The sequence below is a fragment of the Hippoglossus stenolepis genome, chromosome 16 (assembly GCF_022539355.2).
Source record: "Hippoglossus stenolepis isolate QCI-W04-F060 chromosome 16, HSTE1.2, whole genome shotgun sequence".
Lineage (NCBI taxonomy): Eukaryota > Metazoa > Chordata > Actinopteri > Pleuronectiformes > Pleuronectidae > Hippoglossus > Hippoglossus stenolepis.
The window spans coordinates 7315435-7339920 of NC_061498.1; the positions used below are offsets into that span (position 1 = coordinate 7315435).

At 37.9% G+C, this 24486-nt stretch overlaps 4 protein-coding genes and 2 long non-coding RNA genes across 10 annotated transcripts in view; 5 read left to right on the forward strand and 1 right to left on the reverse strand.

The window, feature by feature from the left end:
* The window catches only part of LOC118123653 (septin-9), an 83315-nt gene that overhangs the window by 21439 nt on the left and 37390 nt on the right, over nt 1–24486 (reverse strand). The gene's annotated exons all lie outside the window — the stretch shown is intronic.
* Nucleotides 1802–5109, forward strand: LOC118123658. Its single transcript, XR_004698616.2, has 2 exons — nt 1802–1889; nt 3462–5109. It is a non-coding gene; the product is annotated as an uncharacterized LOC118123658 (long non-coding RNA).
* LOC118123655 lies at nt 5727–8887 on the forward strand. The gene is made up of 2 exons (XM_035181164.2): nt 5727–5771; nt 6893–8887. Exon 2 carries the CDS (start codon nt 6894–6896, stop codon nt 8364–8366), a length of 1473 nt encoding a protein of 490 aa, XP_035037055.2. The 5' UTR covers nt 5727–5771; nt 6893; the 3' UTR covers nt 8367–8887.
* On the forward strand, nt 11564–15146 carry LOC118123656. The gene is made up of 2 exons (XM_035181165.2): nt 11564–11716; nt 13298–15146. Exon 2 carries the CDS (start codon nt 13299–13301, stop codon nt 14199–14201), a length of 903 nt encoding a protein of 300 aa, XP_035037056.1. The 5' UTR covers nt 11564–11716; nt 13298; the 3' UTR covers nt 14202–15146.
* On the forward strand, nt 16261–19350 carry LOC118123657. The gene is made up of 2 exons (XR_004698615.2): nt 16261–16341; nt 17447–19350. It is a non-coding gene; the product is annotated as an uncharacterized LOC118123657 (long non-coding RNA).
* On the forward strand, nt 20438–23649 carry LOC118123654. Its single transcript, XM_035181163.1, has 2 exons — nt 20438–20543; nt 21371–23649. Exon 2 carries the CDS (start codon nt 21372–21374, stop codon nt 22854–22856), a length of 1485 nt encoding a protein of 494 aa, XP_035037054.1. The 5' UTR covers nt 20438–20543; nt 21371; the 3' UTR covers nt 22857–23649.

The window sequence follows — 24486 nt, forward strand, 5'->3', positions numbered from 1 at the left end:
CTTCTCACCAAAAGCTCTGAAATCCTGTTGTCTTTACAAGATGACATTCTTCGATGTCTTCTAACGTGTATCTTTTTCATCCTGAGATATTTCATAATTGAGAGCTTCTCCGTCCGTCACATAAGAAACGTCATCAACATGCACATTTCATTTTCTGGACATTTTCCTGCTTCAGAGTTCAGTGCATGTCTGAAAGCAGCTCATGAAAGGTGACACACAACTTTACAGATGTTATAAATAAATTAAGATAAACCGTAAGATAAAAATGATTTCCATTCCCTCACCTTCGAAGCTTCTTCCTGAAGCTACTGACTCCTGATTGAACCCGGCAGTGTGAGCCAACCATCATTTGTTTGAGCCGACATAACTTGGCTTTGTTCCTTTGTAACAGAGTTGCTGCCCTGCTGGGGACATGGCCTTTTCGGATAAAAAAGATCTTCATTTTGAGGAGACAGGGGGATGTGGTGACAGAGAGCCAATGGCAGGGGCTGATGTTTCTGGAGCCAAAATGGTGTCATATATTGGCAGGCGGAGTATAGGGCTGCCTGGCTGACCCCTGACAGTGTTCCTAACAGCTGTCCAAGGTCTTTTATAACACAGAAACATGATGGATAGCATAGTAGCCTGAGTCACTGGGTGCATTGGATTTAATGCATCAGTGGCTAGTCTTTTTCCTCAACAGAAAACGCACAGTGAAGTGAATGCTATTTCACAAAAAATATCAGTGAATCTTTGGCTGCGCTGCCTGTTGAGGATATTTTGGAGTACAACAAGAAAAAAAAAAAAATCAAACACAGCAATGAGAGCATTGTTACACAGCATCTTGTGTGTGGATGATCTTAAGCTGCATATACAAAATATGTGGGTGGTGACCGCAAACTAACTAAATGTTTCCTTTGTGTGTTCTGACTCCCTTTCTGTCCTGACCAACACAAAAGGCTCCATTACAGGATATCAAAAGAAACCTGTGTGTGTCACATGAATCCAGTTCTCTGGGAAAATCGGAAATACTTGGTTGGTTTGGAGGATACATAGTAAACAGCTAAATGAGACACTGTCGCTGCTCTGAAAACAGCTGCTGCAGCCTGTGTGTGTACAGACAAACAGCCTGACAGCTGATCTGCTCTTCCGCATGTCTCTGAACTATAATGAGCTTTAAACGCAGCACTGACATAAAGCTTTAACAAGCCTGAGGCCAAGTAACCTTCCAGGTGAGCAAGGGCAACTACCTGGGTGACAGCATCTCCTGCTGGTTGCTGGGAGAGTTGCAGGCTGAAACAACTATTCCATGTTCCACTGCAGATCATTAGAGCCATAGAATTCAACATGCTATTGAAATCTAGTGATCAGCTTTGAAGAACCGTATCAATATTACCATTTATATAAAGATTTATCCAATTGTGAAAGTAACACTTTGTAGGAGTGTCTTAGAAAAGTTGATGCCATTCACACTGAATCTTGACTGATTAAAAATGAGGAAAAATATAATATATATATAATTCAGAAGTGATTGATGAAGGGAGTTTTTCAAGAAATGTCAAGCAGAAGCACCACACTTTTAAATTTCCGTTCCATTCACTGAATAACAGAAAAGATTTAATCTACAATTAAACAGGAAGTAATGTCTTTGTCAGTTTCTCAACTTTCTCAAACCATGATTTCTGCAACAATCTAGCTAAAACAAAAAAGATACAATTCCACAAATAACTGTCAATACAAACAATCAGCTTTTGTATTTTTACAAGTACATTACAGATAAACCCAAACTCTGTGCAACCACGAACAGACGTTGCTATGCTGGTTTCACTTTCAAGGAAATAGCAACTTGAGGGAGTAGCGACTCTCACACTAACACAGATCATATACCTAGTGACCGCACACTAAGGCAGGTGAGTGCTCAAATTTTCTAATCACTACTTTTTGATTTAGTTTTCACTCAAGATTTGATTGAGGCATTTAATCCCAGTCTTCTTTGTGAGGGGTTCGCTATTTGTTTCTCCTTTTATTAAATAGTTTTTCTCTATTGAACAACATCATTTGTTCAGACGGTGATGCTACACTTGGTCATTCTTCTATGAAATCTTTGTTGTGTCATAGGAATACAGTCATTTACACATTACCAAAAACATTATTTCCAAATTTCAGCAAAAACAGATACAAAATCCTTAATCCACTTTATAGCCTTGAAACATTCACCTACTTTGTTCCATTTCCTGAACTGTGATAATTTAAAATCATACAGGCGATTTACCAAACAAATAATATATTGTCATTATTGTTTGTTATTTCTCAAGTGATACAACACACATTATTTTATAGTTTGATCAGAGGCATTAAAATAATGATGTTTTCACCTCTCCGTCAGGACAAGTCATCCTTTTTTCTATGATTTATAACAATAGACATCCTTATGAACACTGAAACAGGTTTTACTAGTAACCGTTCCTTATCAGAGATACATCCTTGATGCAGCGGCCATTTCAGAATGGACTCCACCCTTTGTTTAACTACTCCTCTCCCATTGGAATACTTTAGAAACAAAACATAGAAGCTCATTATAGTCAGAAAAACTTTAATAGATTTTCACGTAGAATAAAGATGCTCCTAATAAAACCTAAGCCCTTTCTGCATTAGTAAATACATAAATTATCTCCATCTAGTACTTCCAGACATATGTCTCTCTCTCCCTGTCTTTAAGTCTGTGCCTCACATCTCGAGAAGCATTCATCTTATTGCCTTCACACATGGCATATATATTGTTAAGAGCCCAGGGAAGTGCAGTGTTGAATTTTACGATTTGCAAAATGCATTCAATATCAATAAACTGTGAATAAAGAGACGGTCAGTGCTCTGCAGCAGCAGCGGCGGCTGGGACTCATAAATTTAGGTCAAGGTTGTTCGTACAGAGTCGAGCTTCACCGAACTTGGAAAAAAGCAGGTGAACAGCTCTTTGTGCAACAGCAGCTGGTCTTTACTTGCAGCTTAATTACTGCAGGTCAATTTCAGAATGAAAGCTGCAACCAGCATCACCACAGGCTAAACAAACAACACATTCCAACCAGGCAGGTTGAGAACGGGAACTGCACTAGTAAAAATAATCTTTAGATATATCCTAGTTACAAATACATGTATGGATTGATAATATGGGGCGATATGGGAAAAAAATTGGGCCAAGGTTCTCGATAATTATCATTAAATGTCACGTTATTAATTTTAAGTGTAAAGACTGATTTTTGCTCAGTGAAGTGAAGGTTGTGGTTTCAAACTCTTTTATGAGGAGAGAATGACAAACATTTGATAAACAGCAAATAATTATCTAAATCTGAGGTAGACTAATTATGAGTTATACCTCCTTACACAATGCATAACCATTATATCAATATATATTCAACCTTTTTTGCTATTGTTTTATTGCCCACCATGCCCAGCCTTCATTGATATATTTTTCTGTATCATTACAGGATGATGAGGATGTCAGGAAGAGTCACGAGTTGCTGTGCAGCTCTGTTCCTTGCACTGGCCTCTGTGTCAGCTGTACAAAGACTCAATTCAATTAATGATTTGAAGAAAATCAACTTTGGTCAATCTGTGCCCAAACACACTCTTCTACTTCTCCACTGGTTTGCCAACATAGTTGATATCGACAGCAACAACATCATACAGTTGACCTTTGACCCAAACAATGCCGATTTTGGATCGCATCATTATGGCAACTTTGAGGGGATGCTGGAGCAAACGCCTAATGGTTACAAGTACTACACTGTTGGCAATCTACTTCTAGACAGACGTGAACAACTTCCAGATTATGTCGTCCATCCCCAGGCAGAGTATGCGGGAAGAAACTGGGACCGGATCGTGTTCAGAGTCAGGCTGCAGAGCACAGGATGGCAAACTTTGCAACAGATAGATCGAGTGTACATCACACAGCATTATGGGATCCCTGGAAATACGACATATAATCCTGAACATACCTATGAGATCACGATTAACCTCCTGAGAACAATCCGAAAGTTTTCAGTGGGAGCAATCCAGTCACTGTCCAATCTCAGAAAGCGCTATGGAAGTAACACTAGTGATTTCCAGTTATCAGAAATCAGAAACATATGGGGGAACCTTGCTTGTCTTGGACTGCTGTTGTTTATTGTGATCGAGGAAAGGTACAACTTTGACCAACAAAGGGCCAGCCTTCAGAGTGGGTCAACAGGAGGAGGAAACGAGGTTGTGACACAAACTTATATTCCTCATAACAACTTCCAAGGCCCCAGACAAAATCAGGGGAATTGTAAAACATGGTCTGTCATTTTTTGTATAATTGTCGTTGTTGTTGTTGTTGTCTACCTTTACTTTAGTATGAGGTAGGGGAAGACGACAATAAATGAGAAAGATGTTGTCCAAACCAAACATTTTTCTGTTCATTACTTTTTTTAAATTTTAAAATTTGTATTATATTTAACTTCACAAAGAAAAAAAAAAAAAAAAGACGAAACATACAATACACAATATTACTTTTAAGATGATTGGGAATCAAGCAGTTAGGACTGATCAATGGACCTGGATAAGGGTTAATTGTAAAAGCTGGTGTATGCTTTGTTTTGCTTTCATGTTTATTTAAATCTTACTTGCCTGGGAAAATTACAGAACAAAAGATTAAGGACATATTTTACATTTATTAGACCAAGAAGTGTGGTCCAAGGGGTTCTACTTACAAAAAATAAACCACACCTAGTTAATTACAGCACAAACTCTTCTTTAAAATAACTATTTTTATACATAGTAAGGCACTATACTGGTCTTAACGCTTCAGGCCTAATTCATATTCAATGTCATGCTCCAGCACGTCTAATCCAGTAGTGGTGACTCACTGTTCTTTCATATGTGTTTCCTAGAGATGAAGAGAAAGTAAATAGCTCTGATACATAGATGAGACCCACAAGTGAAAGGATCGATGGCGTGCTAAGCATAGCTCACATTGATAATGTATTGGTATAAAAAAAATAGATGTATATTTTACATATGGTTTTGTATTCTTGCTATAATATTGTAAATGGGGTGTTCATTGAATACACACTGCTGTTTGTTTGGTGTGTAAATAAAAAGTTTAAAAGACAACACATTTGTCCATCTCTTCCTTCCACTTCCTCAATTAGCCAACGTGTGGGAGAACAGTGGTCTACAGAAAGACTTTTTGTTTCTGACACAATATGAGATCACTCAGATATAGAAGACCCCCTTGTTTATTCATTGTTGATGAATTAATTTACTTATTCAACATATGGGTTAAACTCCAATCTACATAAAAACTGTAAAAACATCACATCCTCTGTTCCTTTGGTTGTGCTTAAGCCAGTTTCAAATTTAATTCAGCTGAAGTAACTGGATCAGTTTGTGTTAAGGAAATTCACCATGAACCGTTTAACTTTTCTGTTTAAAAAGACAGTCATGGTACAAATAAGACGACAGTAAATGTTTAATAGTGGCCATCAGTGAAAATCACAATGACACTTAAACATGAGTTAAGAAAAAGTATGTAGACAAAGATCAACAATGAAACTTAGTAGAGAGCGTGCCCCCACCAAGGCCCATAAGTCCCCTTAAAGTCACATAACTAAACAGATTCTTTTCAAAAGGACATTTGACCCAAGCTGCAGTACCTTCTGCAACCACCAGCAACAGATTCGTTATTGGTTTCATTTCTAAGGAAACAGGAAGGGGAGTTATAAAAGCTCAAACACAGACAGACACGATTCCCTATCAGCAGCAAACTAACAAAGGTGAGTGCTCTTATTTTCTGATCACTATTTCCTTGATTTACGTCGGTTTTCTCTCAATATGATTGATGAAGCAATTTTAAGTTCTCTACCTGCAGATTTCTACACTGAAAACTTACTCAGGTGAACCATATGTAAAGGGCAGCTGAAAGTTTCTTCTGTTGGATTGAATTTGGAGAGGTTTACAATGTGCTATGTTAGTATTCTTAAAATTTGTTGTGTTATTTGTTAGCGCTTTTTATTGTATATATTATCATATTTCCTTGTTTATATTATGTTATAAGTTTACTAAGTTTATTCTATCGACTCCCTTGGTTTCTGTAATATGGCAATTCCCCCCCCCCAGTGGAACAAATAAAAGGATCATCTTATCCTCTTACACATAATATTTCCAAATTAAGCAACAACACACACATCCAATTTACAGCCTTTAAAGTCCCCCCAGTGAGAATCAAGTTTTTAAATGTGTTCCCCTTGTGTCCTTTATATGTTGAAATAAGTAGTCAGCATCAGGGCTGCCTGTACTTCCACTTTAACACTGCAGTGAACAAATGCCAATCTGAAAAAAAAATTCTGATTCAGACAGGTGAACAGCTCTTTGTGCAACAGCAGCTGGTCTTTACTTACCGCAGCTTAATTACTGCAGGTCAATTTTACAGTTTCAGAATGAAAGCTGCAACCAGCATCACCACAGGCTAAACAAACAACACATTCCAAACAGGCAGGTTGAGAACGGGAACTGCACTAGTAAAAATAATCTTTACATATATCCCTAGTTACAAATACATGTATGGATTGATAATATGGGGCGATATGGCAAACAATTTGGGCCAAGGTTATCGATAATTATCATTAAATGTCATTTTATTAATTTTAAGTGTAAAGACTGATTTTTGCTCCCGAGTGAAGGTTGTGGTTTCAAACTCTTTTATGAGGAGAGAATGACAAACATTTGATAAACAGCAAATAATTATCTAAATCTGAGGAAGACTAATTATGTGTTATACCTCCTTACACAATGCATAACCATTATATCAATATAAATTCAACCTTTATAATATTGCTATTGCTTTATTGCCCACCATGCCCAGCCTTCATTGATATATTTTTCTGTATCATTACAGGATGATGAGGATGTCAGGAAGAGTCATGAGTTGCTGTGCCGCTCTGTTCCTTGCATTGGCATCTGTGTCAGCTGTAGAAAGACTCAATTCAATTGATGATTTGAAGAAAATCAATTTTGACCAATCTGTGCACAAACACACTCTTCTACTTCTCCACTGGTTTGCCAATGTAGTTGATATCAACAATAACCATGTCATTTGCTTGACCTTCGACCCAAACAATGAAGATTATGGCTCGCATCATTATGGCAACTATGAGCAGCTGCTGGACCCACTGCCTTGGGGTTACCAATACTACACTGTTGGCAATCTTAATGTAGACAGTCAAGAACAACTCCCAGACTACGTCGTCGATCCCCTGGCAGAGTATGAAGGAAGAAACATGGACCGCATCATATTCAGAGTCAGGCAAGAGAACACAGGAAGATCTATGCAGACAGATCAAGTGTACATCACACAGCACTATGAGACCTCTGAACAACAGGGGACAAGGTATGACCCGGAACATACGTACCAGGTCAGTACCAACCTTCTAAGGCAGATCAGAGAGTTTTCTGATGGAGAACACCAGGACTCACTGTGGGATCTCAGAAATCGCTATGGCAGTAGTGCTGACGATCGCGAGTTAGGGCACATCAGAAACACGTGGGGTAACCTGGCTTGTCTTGGACTGCTGCTGTTTATTGTAATCAAGGAAAAGCACTCCTCTTACAAACAAAACAAAAGACCTCAGCCTCCAGCAAGAAGAAACACGGAACCCGATTATGTTGTCAACATCCCAGAAAACCCATCCCAGACATATCCCAGACAAAATCATATGGAGACTGATGGTTCGTGTAATTTGAGGGTGACGACCGGCAAGGATGGAGAAGCCAGGATTCTTTGGGAGAATGTTACTGAAAATCAACTAAACAATGAAGTGATGGTAGTGCTTTTCAATAACAATAGGGACCAGGAAGCAAGCAAGACTTTTATGTGCATTGGGGACAGTTCAGGCAGTTGGGACACCTCAGTGCTGCTAAATGACGGTCGTCAGGCTCGACTACATAAGGTGAGGAGACCGTGGTACTTCTGGCAAGTGGTGGGAGAGGAGATATGCAGAGGTCCTGAGTTTAAGAATCCCAGAGCAGACAGCGCAGTCAATATAAGCGGCTACGATGCACACCTCCTGCTCTTTGTAAAAGATGGCAAGGCGTGTGCTCGCTTATTTGTCATGAAGACCTTCAGTAATTGGAAGTCTGAATTTAACAATTCTTGGGTTGGTTTCTATGCCTCTGCAGATAAAGCCACAAATCAGTATGAATGGTGGCAGTGGCAATGGGCAACTAATTTCAGACGTAGCACTGATGTTCAGAACTACCTTTATGATGTATACGATTATCACTCAGGTATGTCCATTGCCCCTGGAGTCCAAGCACGATTCATAGGCCAGCCTGAGGAAGTTAAAGCATGCACTCCAAGCTGGGGGGGATGAAGATGACTGGATATGCATTGCAGACAATGTTTAAGTGGATGGAAAATCAACCCTGCTTTAAAGTTGATTTTATTTGTTACCTGCTTCTTGCACATATTGTTAATCTCTCTTTAAAATGCTGTCCTGTTGTATTATTTGTTTTTCCTTTGTACGTTTCATTTCATTGAGTCTTGAATTTGCCAATTTCGTGAATTTTTTTTAACTGTGACATATTTGTGATGAAACAACAAATGCACTGAATAACAGAACATCTCTAGTTTGCTTGGACTGAAAAGCCTCGGTCTGCTGTGAATAGCTTTTAAAGGGATCTCACCTGTCTGAATTTTATTACACCACAAAATATTAAAACAGCAGTTTCATCAGAACAAAAAGTGAAGTCTCATTGGTTGTATTTCACCAAAACCACATCTGGACATGATTGAGCTGATTGGTTGCACTTAAAAACCTGAAACGATTTAATAATACTGCAATACTGTAATGTTGAAAATTGGGGTTTTATAAATAACACTGTATGTATCAGACCCATGTCAGTGTTTTTATTGCAAGTTAAAGAAAGAGTGTTTTTGTTGAGTGCATGTGTGGCCCATGATGCAAAACACGTACACAGATGAGCGATTTATCAGAAAGATCATTTCCAACCCTTGTGAAATTCACAAGTCCTCGTTTCTAGCCAAGTCCTGAACAGACCTATGAAAAGGCCTTTATGTTTGTGTTGAAGAGATGAGTACCGTTTTAATGTGGTGAAACTCAGCAAGACCAAGCAGGTCATAAGATGAGTCATTACTAATAACTGTTGCAGATTGAGCTTTAAGAAAATACAAATCAAAGGTTCCTCTCTGGAGTGACAGAGTCCAGAGCCAAGGACAAAAAGACAAACAGACACTGCTGTTTGTTGTCACATTCATTATCTCATAATACAAGTCCAATACACTGAGTCAAAGAATCGTGATCTACAGGAAACTTCTTACTCCTGCTACAAAATAATACCAAATATTTAGAATCTCCATTTGTGGCAGGGAAATATAACAACAATCAATGATCATTGCAATATAAATTTCATTGCAGCAATAAAACTTAGTGCAACATATACCGATATATTGCTCATGCATTGTGCAAGCAGGGCGAGGAAGTAAACATACAATTGATCTACCTCAGATATGCAAAATGTTTTGCCGTTTGTCACAAAGATGTTTAAAACCAAAGCCTTCACTCAGAAGCAAAAATCAGTCTAAACATTCATCGTGAAAATGATCGATACGAACTGGCCCTGCCCTACATACCAACTAGGCTAATTGATGTTCTAATGCAGTCGTGTTACATTTCTTCATCTCGATTAAAGCACTTTGACTTGTGGTATGTGTGATAAGTGCCATGCCCACCATGATTCTCTGTGTTCAACTGATAATAAGACTGGCCTTGTCTATGTTAACATACATGTTTTAATACTGGCAAAAGAAAGTAACTGAAAATACATTATCACGATTTAAAAAAATAAAAAACACTCGAATGCCACTCAGTGTTATGGAAGTTTTCTGGAAGCTGGTGAAAGGAGAACTCGGGCAGCAGCTGATGTCTTATGCAGAAGATTTTAATGTGGACTTGATGCATCAAGGAGACCAGAAGGTGGAACAATATACAAACGCTAACAGAGCAACTGTCACCCCCAGGTCTGAAGATGTCTCCCACAGTTTCCCCATGCATCTTCCTTTACTTGCGTCACCCATTCTAACAGCACATCCATGAATGGCTAGAATTGCTTTCACTCGCTATGTTACATGTAGGTGTTCACATCCTAAAGTATGCATTCCTAAATCACATTGTGTCCTTACGTCTTGCCACTGGTGAAATACGCAAAAGAGTTAAAGTTGGTGAGAGTTGGTTCCTCTGTCTTGCACATCTGAGTTGGATATGAAAGTCCATCAACATAGACACTACAATGTACCATTGGTTGGTCCTTTATCTATAACCTGACCTTGGGTACTGCTTAGACGGAGAAGGGAGTATCTGTGGAATTAGACAAGACCTATTCTCCTGTATAGATATAATGTAATATACAATATACATAATATATAGTGGCATATACAGTAATGTGTGAGGATGGTCAAAAATTCCTTAACACTCCGTAAAGCGCATACCTCCACCAAGACCCAACAGTACCTTTAAATCCAAGCTGCACCAAATTACACACATGATATCACTGCCTGTTGAGGATATTTTGGAGTACAACAAGAAGAGAAAAAAAAATCTAAACACACAGCAATGAGAGCATTGTTACACAGCATCTCGTGTGTGGATGATCTTAAGCTGCATTTACAAAAGATGTAGGTGGTGACTGCAAACTAACTAAATGTTTCCTTTGTGTGTTCTGACTCCCTTTCTGTCCTGACCAACACAAAAGGCTCCATTACAGGATATCAAAAGAAACCTGTGTGTGTGTCACATGAATCCAGTTCTCTGGGAAAATCGGAAATACTTGGTTGGTTTGGAGGATACATAGTAAACAGCTAAATGAGACACTGTCGCTGCTCTGAAAACAGCTGCTGCAGCCTGTGTGTGTTCAGACAAAAAGCCTGACAGCTGATCTGCTCTTCCGCATGTCTCTGAACTATAATGAGCTTTAAACGCAGCACTGACATAAAGCTTTAACAAGCCTGAGGCCAAGTAACCTTCCAGGTGAGCCAGGGCAACTACCTGGGTGACAGCATCTCCTGCTGGTTGCTGGGAGAGTTGCAGGCTGAAACAACTATTCCATGTTCCACTGCAGATCATTAGAGCCATAGAATTCAACATGCTATTGAAATCTAGTGATCAGCTTTGAAGAACCGTATCAATATTACCATTTATATAAAGATTTATCCAATTGTGAAAGTAACATTTTGTAGGAGTGTCTTAGAAAAGTTGATGCCATTCACACTGAATCTTGACTGATTAAAAATAAGGAAAAATATAATATATATATAATAATAATATAATTCAGAAGTGATTGATGAAGGGAGTTCTTCAAAAAAGGTCCAGCAAAGGCACCACACTTTTAAATTTCCGTTCCATTCACTGAATAACAGAAAAGATTTTATCTACAATTAAACAGGAAGTAATGTCTCAACTTTCTCAAACCATGATTTCTGCAACAATCTAGCTAAAACAAAAAAGATACAATCCCACAAATAACTGTCAATACAAACAATCAGCTTTTGTATTTTTACAAGTACATTACAGATAAACCCAAACTCTGTGCAACCACGAACAGAAGTTGCTATGCTGGTTTCACTTTCAAGGAAATAGCAACTTGAGGGAGTAGCGACTCTCACACTAACACAGATCATATACCTAGTGACCGCACACTAAGGCAGGTGAGTGCTCAAATTTTCTAATCACTACTTTTTGATTTAGTTTTCACTCAAGATTTGATTGAGGCATTTAATCCCAGTCTTCTTTGTGAGGGGTTCGCTATTTGTTTCTCCTTTTATTAAATAGTTTTTCTCTATTGAACAACATCATTTGTTCAGACGGTGATGCTACACTTGGTCATTCTTCTATGAAATCTTTGTTGTGTCATAGGAATACAGTCATTTACACATTACCAAAAACATTATTTCCAAATTTCAGCAAAAACAGAGTTACAAATCCTTAATCCACTTTATAGCCTTGAAACATTCACCTACTTTGTTCCATTCATGAACTGTGATAATTTAAAATCATACAGGCGATTTACCAAACAAATAATATATTGTCATTATTGTTTGTTATTTCTCAAGTGATACAACACACATTATTTTATAGTTTGATCAGAGGCATTAAAATAATGATGTTTTCACCTCTCCGTCAGGACAAGTCATCCTTTTTTCTATGATTTATAACAATAGACATCCTTATGAACACTGAAACAGGTTTTACTAATAACCGTTCCTTATCAGAGATACATCCTTGATGCAGCGGCCATTTCAGTATGGACTCCACCCTTTGTTAAACTACTCCTCTCCCATTGGAATACTTTAGAAACAAAACATAGAAGCTCATATTATAGTCAGAAAAACTTGAATAGATTTTCATGTAGAATAAAGATCCTCCTAATAAAACCTAAGCCCTTTCTGCATTAGTAAATACATAAATTATCTCCATCTAGTACTTTCAGACATATGTCTCTCTCTCCCTGTCTTTAAGTCTGTGCCTCACATCTCGAGAAGCATTCATCTCATTGCCTTCACACATAGCATATATATTGTTAAGAGCCCTGGGAAGTGCAGTGTTGAATTTTACGATTTGCAAAATGCATTCAATATCAATAAACTGTGAATAAAGAGACGGTCAGTGCTCTGCAGCAGCAGCGGCGGCTGGGACTCATAAATTTAGGTCAAGGTTGTTCGTACAGAGTCGAGCTTCACCGAACTTGGAAAAAAGCAGGTGAACAGCTCTTTGTGCAACAGCAGCTGGTCTTTACTTGCAGCTTAATTACTGCAGGTCAATTTTTACAGTTTCAGAATGAAAGCTGCATCCAGCATCACCACAGGCTAAACAAACAACACATTCCAAACAGGCAGGTTGAGAACGGGAACTGCAGTAGTAAAAATAATCTTTAGATATATCCTAGTTACAAATACATGTATGGACTGATAATATGGGGCGATATGGCAAAACATTTGTGCAAAGGATATCGATAATTATCATTAAATGTCACGTTATTAATTTTAAGTGTAAAGACTGATTTTTGCTCCCGAGTGAAGGTTGTGGTTTCAAACTGTTTTATGAGAGTGACAAACATTTGATAAACAGCAAATAATTATCTAAATCTGAGGAAGACTAATTATGTGTTATACCTCCTTACACAATGCATAACCATTATATCAATATATATTCAACCTTTATTGTATTGCTATTGCTTTATTGCCCACCATGCCCAGCCTTCATTGATATATTTTTCTGTATCATTACAGGATGATGAGGATGTCAGGAAGAGTCATGAGTTGCTGTGCAGCTCTGTTCCTTGCATTGGCATCTGTGTCAGCTGTAGAAAGACTCAATTCAATTAATGATTTGAAGAAAATCAACTTCGGTCAATCTGTGCCCAAACACACTCTTCTACTTCTCCACTGGTTTGCCAACGTAGTTGATATCGACAGCAACAACATTGTACGGTTGACCTTTGACCCAAACGATGACGATTTTGGATCGCATCATTATGGCAACTTTGAGAGGATGCTGGAGCAGACGCCTTATGGTTACAAGTACTACACTGTTGGCAATCTCCTTCTAGACGAACGTGAACAACTTCCAGATTATGTCGTCCATCCCCGGGCAGAGTATGCGGGAAGAAACTGGGACCGGATCATATTCAGAGTCAGGCTGCAGAGCACAGGATGGCAAACTTTGCAACAGATGGATCGAGTGTACATCACACAGCATTATGGGATCCCTGGAAATACGACATATGATCCTGAACATACCTATGAGATCACGACAAACCTCTTGAGACAGATCCGAGAGTTTTCAGTGGGAGCAAACTCACTGATGATTCTCAGAAATCGCTATGGAAGTAACGCTAGTGATTTCCAGTTATCAGAAATCAGAAACATATGGGGGAACCTTGCTTGTCTTGGACTGCTGTTGTTTATTGTGATCCAGGAAAGGTACAACTTTATCCAACAATGTGCCATCCTTCAGAATGAGACGAAAAGGAAAGAGGAAAGAGGAGGAAACAAGGTTGTGACACAACCTTATATTCCTCATTGTAACATCCAAGAACCCAGACAAAATCAGGAGAACGGTGACACATGGTTTTTTCTCATGTTAGTGGTTGTATTTATATATGTCTTTGCCATTCTTCGCAGTGCTTTTTAGAGGTAGGGGAAGATGACAAGATATGAGAAAGATGTAGTCCAAACCAAACGTTTTTCTGTTTACTGTTTATTTATTTATTTAGTATTATATTTAACTTCACAAAAGGAAAAAAAAAGACGAAACATACAATACATTACTTTTAAGTTGATTGACCTGGATAAGGGTTAATTCTAAAAGCTGGTGTATGCTTTGTTTTCATGTTTATTTAAATAGGTACTACATTATTTTCTTAACACTGTTCTGGTAAATATTGAGATAGAGGTTGTGTTCATGGACCAAATACTGAAAAATCACAGAGTCTTCAGGGTGTCACTGCAGGTCAGCCCTAATTTAGGCTAAAGTATCTGATCAGTACATGATCTTCACAAAGTGTCGACATCAGTTAAAGACAGTGATGTTATATTAGTTCAGATTAAAACATGCATATTAAAATTTAATTTGCAAGAATCTTACTTGCCTTGGAAAATTACAGAACAAAAGATTAAGGATATATTTTACATTTATTAGACCAAGAAGTGTGGTCCAAGGGTTCTACTTACAAAAAATAAACCACACCTAGTTAATTACAGCACAAACTCTTCTTTAAAATAACTATTTTTATACATAGTAAGGCACTATACTGGTCTTAACGCTTCAGGCTTAATTCATATTCAATGTCATGCTCCAGCACGTCTAATCCAGTAGTGGTGACTCACTGTTCTTTCATATGTGTTTCCTAGAGATGAAGAGAAAGTAAATAGCTCTGATGCATAGATGAGACCCACAAGTGAAAGGATCGATGGCGTGCTAAGCATAGCTCACATTGATAATGTATTAGCATAAACAAAATAATAGATGTATATTTTACATATGGTTTTGTATTCTTGCTATAATATTGTAAATGGGGTGTTCATTGAATACACACTGCTGTTTGTTTGGTGTGTAAATAAAAAGTTTAAAAGACAACACATTTGTCCATCTCTTCCTTCCACTTCCTCAATTAGCCAACGTGTGGGAGAACAGTGGTCTACAGAAAGACATTTTTGTTTCTGACACAATATGAGATCACTCAGATATAGAAGACCCCCTTGTTTATTCAGTGTTGATGAATTAATTTACTTATTCAACATATGGGTTAAACTCCAATCTACATAAAAGCTGTAAAAACATCACATCCTCTGTTCCTTTGGTTGTGCTTAAGCCAGTTTCAAATTTAATTCAGCTGAAGTAACTGGATCAGTTTGTGTTAAGGAAATTCACCATGAACCGTTTAACTTTTCTGTTTAAAAAGACAATCATGGTACAAATAAGACAGGAAATATTGAATAGTGGCCATCAGTGAAAATCACAATGACACTTAAACTTGAGTTCAAAAAGTATGTAGACAAAGATCTAGAATGAAACTTAGTAGAGAGCATGCCCCCACCAAGGCCCACAAGTCCCCTTAAAGTCAAATGCATCAAATTACAGAAAACTCAGATATCAGTCCTCTTAATATGCCAGATTATTTCCTTCAAGATCCATGAATTATCTGGGAAATTGGCAAAAATATTTTAAAAAATGCCCTATTTTGCGACAGCTAAGAAAGTAGTTTAAAAAATCTTGGAACTGGCTCTTAACAAAAAGTCTCATACTTCAACCAGTTTAGCAGGTTTTGTGTAATCCTGCTGACAAAAAAAAACAGACGGGCGAAAACATAATCTCCTCAGTGGAGGTAAATAAGATAATACAACAAACAAGTACTGCCATAAGAAACTAATCTGTGATAATCATACTAGGTAATAATAAGCAAGGATTTATTAGAAAGCCTTTCGTCCAAAAGGACACAGTGTCAAATACCTGCACAGACCAGTTATCTTCATCAACACAAAATCTGAAATGACTTATGGAATAATTACACTTTACAGAATCATTCCTCTGATAATTAAAAGCACAAATAATCAGCTATAGCATGTTGGGTTCAACAACCCCGACAAAACACTGACAGACAAAACAGATTCTTTTCAAAAGGACATTTGATCCAAGCTGCAGTACCTTCTGCAACCACCAGCAACAGATTCGTTATTGGTTTCATTTCTAAGGAAACAGGAAGGGGAGTTATAACGGCTCAAACACAGACAGACACAGACACGATTCCCTAACAGCAGCAAACTAACAAAAGGTGAGTGCTCTTATTTTCTGATCACTATTTCCTTGATTTACGTCGGTTTTCTCTCAATATGATTGATGAAGCAATTTTAAGTTCTCTACCTGCAGGTTTCTACACTGAAAACTTACTCGGGTGAACCATATGTAAAGGGCAGCTGAAAGTTTGTTCTGTTAGATTGAATTTGGAGAGGTTTACAATGTGCTATGTCAGTATTCTCAGAATTTGTTGTGTAATTTGTTATCGCTTTTTATTGTATATATTATCATATTTCCTTGTTTATATTATGTTATAAGTTTATTCTATTGACTCCTTTGGTTTCTGTAATATGGCAAATTTCCCCCCCAGTGGGACTAATAAAAGGATCATCTTATCCTCATACACATATTTCAAAATTAAGCAACAACACACACATCCAATTTACAGCCTTTAAAGTCCCCTCAGTGAAAATCAAGTTTTTAAATGTGTTCCCCTTGTGTCCTTTATATGTTGAAATAAGTAGTCAGCATCAGGGCTGCCTGTACTTCCACTTTAACACTGCAGTGAACAAATGCCAATCTGAAAAAAAAAATGTTTTTGATTCAGACAGGTGAACAGCTCTTTGTGCAACAGCAGCTGATCTTTACTTACTGCAGCTTAATTACTGCAGGTCAATTTTACAGTTTCAGAATGAAAGCTGCAACCAGCATCACCACAGGCTAAACAAACAACCCATTCCAAACAGGCAGGTTGAGAACAGGAACTGCACTAGTAAAAATAATCTTTAGATGTATCCCTAGTTACAAATACATGTATGGATTGATAATATGGGGCGATATGGTAAAAAATTTGGGCCAAGGTTATCGATAATTATCATATTAAATGTCATGTTATTAATTTTAAGTGTAAAGACTGATTTTTGCTCCCGAGTGAAGGTTGTGGTTTCAAACTCTTTTATGAGGAGAGAATGACAAACATTTGATAAACAGCAAATAATTATCTAAATCTGAGGAAGACTAATTATGTGTTATACCTCCTTACACAATGCATAACCGTTATATCAATATATATTCAACCTTTATTGTATTGCTATTGTTTTATTGCCCACCCTTCATTGATATATTTTTCTGTATCATTACAGGATGATGAGGATGTCAGGAAGAGTCACGAGTTGCTGTGCAGCTCTGTTCCTTGCACTGGCCTCTGTGTCAGCTGTAGAAAGACTCAATTCAATTAATGATTTGAAGAAAATCTACAGTGGTCAATCTGTGCCCAAACACACTCTTCTACTTCTCCACTGGTTTGCCAACGTAGTTGATATCGACAGCAACAACATCATATGGTTGACCTTTGACCCAAACAATGACGATTTTGGATGGCATTATTATAGCAACTATGAGCAGGTGCTGGACCCACTGCCTCGGGGTTACAAGTACTACACTGTTGGCAATCTCCTTCTAGACGAACGTGAACAACTTCCAGATTATGTTGCCCATCCCCGGGCAGAGTATGCGGGAAGAAACTGGGACCGGATCGTGTTCAGAGTCAGGCTGCGGAACACAGGACGGCAAACTTGGCAACAGATAGATCGAGTGTACATCACACAGCATTATGGGCACCATGGAAATACGACATATAATCCTGAACATACCTATGAGATCACGACTAACCTCCTGAGACAGATCCGAAAGTTTTCAGTGGGAGCAAACCAGTCACTGAGGACTCTCAGAAATCGCTATGGAAGTAACACTAGTGATTTCCAGTTATCAGAAATCAGAAACATATGGGGGAACCTTGCTTGTCTTGGACTGCTGTTGTTTATTGTGATCGAGGAAAGGTACAACTTTGACCAACAAAGTGCCAGCCTTCAGAGTGAGACAACAGGAGGAAACAAGGTTGTGACACAACCTCATTACAACATCCAAGGCCCCAGACAAAATGGGTGGAATTGTGAAACATGCATTCTCATTTTAGTGCTTATATGTATATTTGTCTTTGCCATTCTTTGTTTCCTCTGGCATTCCAGCGGTAGGGGAAGATGACAAGAAATGAGAAAGATGTTGTCCAAACCAAACGTTTTTCTGTTTATTACTTATTTTACTCAATTATTTTTTTTAAATTATATTTAACTTCACAAAGAAAAAAAAAAAGACAAAAAAAGACGAAACATACAATACGCAATATTACTTTTAAGATGATTGGGAATCAAGCAGTTAGGACTGATCAATGGACCTGGATAAGGGTTAATTCTAAAAGCTGGTGTATGCTTTGTTTTGCTTTCATGTTTATGTAAATGGTTACTACATTATTTTCTTAACACTGTTCTGGTAAATATTGAGATAGAGGTTGTGTTCATGGACCAAATACTGAAAAATCACAGAGTCTTCAGGGTGTCACCTCAGGTCAGCACTAATTTAGGCTATAGTACCAACGTAAAATCTATCTGATCAGTACAGGATCTTCACAAAATGTCGACATCAGTTAAAGACAGTGATGTTATATTAGTTCAGATTAAAACCTGCATATTCAAATTTAATTTGCAAGAATCTTACTTGCCTGGGAAAATTACAGAACAAAAGATTAAGGACATATTTTACATTTATTAGACCAAGAAGTGTGGTCCAAGGGGTTCTACTTACAAAAAATAAACCACACCTAGTTAATTACAGCACAAACTCTTCTGTAAAATAACTATTTTTATACATAGTAAGGCACTATACTGGTCTTAACGCTTCAGGCTTAATTCATATTCAATGTCATGCTCCAGCACGTCTAATCCAGTAGTGGTGACTCACTGTTCTTTCATATGTGTTTCCTAGAGATGAAGAGAAAGTAAATAGCTCTGATGCATAGATGAGACCCACAAGTGAAAGGATCGATGGCGTGCTAAGCATAGCTCACATTGATAATGTATTAGCATAAACAAAATAACAGATGTATATTTTACATATGGTTTTGTATTCTTGCTATAATATTGTAAATGGGGTGTTCATTGAATACACACTGCTGTTTGTTTGGTGTGTAAATAAAAAGTTTAAAAGACAACACATTTGTCCATCTCTTCCTTCCACTTCCTCAATTAGCCAACGTGTGGGAGAACAGTGGTCTACAGAGACATTTTTGTTTCTGACACAATATGAGATCACTCAGATATAGAAGAACCCCTTGTTTATTCAGTGTTGATTAATTAATTTACTTATTCAACATATGGGTTAAACTCCAATCTACATAAAAACTGTAAAAACATCACATCCTCTGTTCCTTTGGTTGTGCTTAAGCCAGTTTCAAATTTAATTCAGCTGAAGTAACTGGATCAGTTTGTGTTAAGGAAATTCACCATGAACCGTTTAACTTTTCTGTTTAAAAAGACAATCATGGTACAAATAAGACAGGAAATATTGAATAGTGGCCATCAGTGAAAATCACAATGACACTTAAACTTGAGTTCAAAAAGTATGGAGACAAAGATCTAGAATGAAACTTAGTAGAGAGCGTGCCCCCACCAAGGCCCACAAGTCCCCTTAAAGTCAAATGCATCAAATTACAGAAAACTCAGATATCAGTCCTCTTAATATGCCAGATTATTTCCTTCAAGATCCATGAATTATCTGGGAAATTGGCAAAAATATTTTTAAAAATGCCCTATTTTGCGACAGCTCAGAAAGTAGTTAAAAAAATCCTGGAACTGGCTCTTAACAAAAAGTCTCATACTTCAACCAGTTTAGCAGGTTTTGTGTAATCCTGCTGACAAAAAAAAACAGACGGGCGAAAACATAATCTCCTCAGTGGAGGTAAATAAGATAATACAACAAACAAGTACTGCCATAAGAAACTAATCTGTGATAATCCTACTAGGTAATAATAAGCCAGGATTGATTAGAAAGCCTTTAGTCCAAAAGGACACAGTGTCAAATACCTGCACAGACCAGTTATCTTCATCAACACAAAATCTGAAATGACTTATGGAATAATTACACTTTACAGAATCATTCCTCTGATAATTAAAAACACAAATAATCAGCTTTAGCATGTTGGGTTCAACAACCCCGACAAAACACTGACAGACTAAACAGATTCTTTTCAAAAGGACATTTGATCCAAGCTGCAGTACCTTCTGTAACCACCAGCAACAGACTTGTTATTGGTTTCATTTCTAAGGAAACAGGAAGGGGAGTTATAAAAGCTCACACACAGACAGACACAGACACGATTCCCTAACAGCAGCAAACTAACAAAAGGTGAGTGCTCTTATTTTCTGATCACCATTTCCTTGATTTACGTCGGTTTTCTCTCAATATGATTGATGAAGCAATTTTAAGTTCTCTACCTGCAGGTTTCTACACTGAAAACTTACTCAGGTGAACCATATGTAAAGGGCAGCTGAAAGTTTGTTCTGTTAGATTGAATCTGGAGAGGTTTACAATGTGCTATGTCAGTATTCTTAGAATTTGTTGTTGTGTTGTTATTTTACATCGCTTTTCATTGTATATATCATCATATTTCCTTGTTTATATTATGTAATGTTTACTCAGTCTGTTCTATTGACTCCTTTGGTTTCTGTAATATGGCAAATTTCCCCCCCCAATGGGACTAATAAAGGATTATCTTATCCTCTTACACATAATATTTCCAAATTAAGCAACAGCACACACAAACACATCAAATTTACAGCCTGGGTGTGACTCAGTAGCTGGAATAGAATTGCTGAAATAATTATTTATTTCCAAGCTAGAAAGTGAGTTATGCATTTGTTTATTATTTGTACTTGACTGCAAGCCAAGTTTCCCCATTGTTTAAATAATGTGTAATTGTTGTTATTAATCAAGACAAAATACAAAAACTTGCTATTGTTAGTTTGCTAATGTATATTAATTTAATGTATACCTCTGTAAACTAAATTAATCATCTAGTGATCAAAACAAAAAATGGATATTAGATATCAGAATTATCAATCATGGGGATAATCAAGCATTTGGATCCATCCTTTGTTGCAAATACAAGTATGGGTTGGGAATTCTCAGTATGAATGAACAATCCAGCTAATATTTTCTAAATATCATTACAGGATGATGAGGATATCAGGAAGAGTCATGAGTTGCTGTGCAGCTCTGTTCCTTACAGTGGCATCTGTGTCAGCTGTACAAAAGCTCCAGTCAATCAATGATTTGAAGAAAATCAACTTTGACCAATCTGTGCCGAAACACACTCTTCTGTTGCTCTACTGGTTTGCCAATGTAGTTGATATCAACAATAACCATGTCATTTCCTTGACCTTCGACCCAAACAATGAAGATTATGGCTCGCATCATTATGGCAACTATGAGCAGCTGCTGGACCCACTGCCTCGGGGTTACCGGTACTACACTGTTGGCAATCTTAATGTAGACAGTCATGAACAACTCCCAGACTACGTCGTCGATCCCCTGGCAGAGTATGAAGGAAGAAACATGGACCGCATCATATTCAGAGTCAGGCAACAGAACACAGGAAGATCTATGCAGACAGATCAAGTGTACATCACACAGCACTATGAGACCTCTGAACAACAGGGGACAAGGTATAACCCGGAACATACGTACCAGGTCAGTACCAACCTTCTAAGACAGATCAGAGAGTTTTCTGATGGAGAACACCAGGACTCACTGTGGGATCTCAGAAATCGCTATGGCAGTAGTGCTAACGATCGCGAATTAGTGCACATCAGAAACACGTGGGGTAACCTGGCTTGTCTTGGCCTGCTGCTGTTTATTGTAATCAAGGAAAAGCAGTCTTACAAACAAAACAAAAGACCTCAGCCTCCAGCGAGAAGAAACACGCAACCTGATTTTGTTGTCAACATCCCAGAAAACCCATCACAGACATATCCCAGACAAAATCATATGGGGACTGGTTCGTTGAATTTGAGGGATGAGACTCAACTTACGGTGACGACCAGCAAGAATGGAGAAGCCAGGATTCTTTGGGAGAATGTTACTGAAAATCGCCTAAACAATGGAGTGATGGTAGTGCTTTTCAATAACAATAGGGACCAGGAAGCAAGCAAGACTTTTATGTGCATTGGGGACAGTTCAGGCAGTTGGGACACCTCAGTGCCGCTAAATGACGGTCTTCAGGCTCGACTACATAAGGTGAGGAGACAGTGGTGCTTCTTGAAAGTGGTGGGAGAGGAGATATGCAGAGGTCCTGAGTTTAAGAATCCCAGAGCAGACAGCGCAGTCAATATAAGCGGCTACGATGCACACCTCCAGCTCTTTGTAAAAGATGGCAAGGCGTGTGCTCGCTTATTTGTCAAGAAGACCTTCAGTAATTGGAAGTCTGAATTTAACAATTCTTGGGTTGGTTTCTATGCCTCTGCAGATAAAGCCACAAATCAGTATGAATGGTGGCAGTGGCAATGGGCAACTAAATTCAGACGTAGCACTGATGTTCAGGACTACCTTTATGATGTATACGATTATCACTCAGGTATGTCCATTGCCCCTGGAGTCCAAGCACGATTCATAGGCCAGCCTGAGGAAGTTAAAGCATGCACTCCAAGCTGGGGGGGCTGAAGATGACTGGATATGCATTGCAGACAATGTTTAAGTGGATGGAAAATCAACCCTGCTTTAAAGTTGATTTTATTTGTTCACCTGCTTCTTGCACATATTGTTCATCTCTCTTCAAAATGCTGTCCTGTTGTACGATTTGTTTTTCCTTTGTACGTTTCATTTCATTGAGTCTTGTATTTGCCAATTTCGTGAATTTTTTTAACATTGAGAGATATTTGTGATGAAACAACAAATGCACTGAATAACAGAACATCTCTAGTTTGCTTGGACTGAAAAGCCTCAGCCTGCTGTGAATAGCTTTTAAAGGGATCTCACCTGTCTGAATTTTATTACATCACAAAATATTAAAACAACAGTTTCATCAGAACAAGAAGTGAAGTCTCATTGGTTGTATTTCACCAAAACCACATCTGGACATTATGAGCTGATTGGTTGTACCTAAAAACCTGAAATGATTTAATAATACTGTAAAGTCTTCTCTGAAATGTCTTTTTGTAAATCCTTATAATTGCTCTGGTATGGTCATAAAGTTCCAGGCTTTATTCATGCCACAATGTCATGCTCCAGCACGTCTAATCTAATAATAGAGACTCACTGTTGCTTCATCCTGTGTCTCGTACAGATGAAAAAAAAGTACATAGCTGTGATGGATAAATGAAAGAGTGAAAGAAACTATGATCTGCTCTGATAATGTATTAGCTTTTAGAAACTGGATTGTATTCCAAGTATTGTTTTGTATTCTTCCTGTAATGTTGAAAATTGGAGTTTTATAAATCACACTGTATGTATCAGACCCATGTCAGTGTTTTTATTGCAAGTTAAAGAAAGAGTGTTTTTGTTGAGTGCATGTGTGGCCCATGATGCAAAACACGTACACAGATGAGCGATTTATCAGAAAGATCATTTCCAACCCTTGTGAAATTCACAAGTCCTCGTTTCTAGCCAAGTCCTGAACAGACCTATGAAAAGGCCTTTATGTTTGTGTTGAAGAGATGAGTACCGTTTTAATGTGGTGAAACTCAGCAAGACCAAGCAGGTCATAAGATGAGTCATTACTAATAACTGTTGCAGATTGAGCTTCAAGAAAATACAAATCAAAAAGGTTCCTCTCTGGAGTGACAGAGTCCAGAGCCAAGTGTTAAAGACAAACAGACACTGCTGTTTGTTGACACATTCATTATCTCATAATACAAGTCCAATACACGGAGTCAAAGAATCGTGATCTACAGGAAACGTCTTACTCCTGCTACAAAATAATACCAAATATTTAGAATCTCCATTTGTGGCAGAGAAATATAACAATGATCAATGATCATCCCAATATACATTTCATCACAGCAGTAAAACTTAGTGCAACACATACCGATATATTGCTCATGCATTGTGCAAGCAGGGTGAGGAAGTAAACATACAATTGATCTACCTCAGATATGCAAAATGTTTTGCTGTTTGTCACTGTCTGCTCATAAAGATGTTTAAAACCAAAGCCTTCACGCAGAAGCAAAAACCTGTCCAAACATTCATCGTGAAAATGATCGATACGAACTGGCCCTGCCCTACATACCAACTAGGCTAATTGATGTTCTAATGCAGTCGTGTTACATTTCTTCATCTCGATTAAAGCACTTTG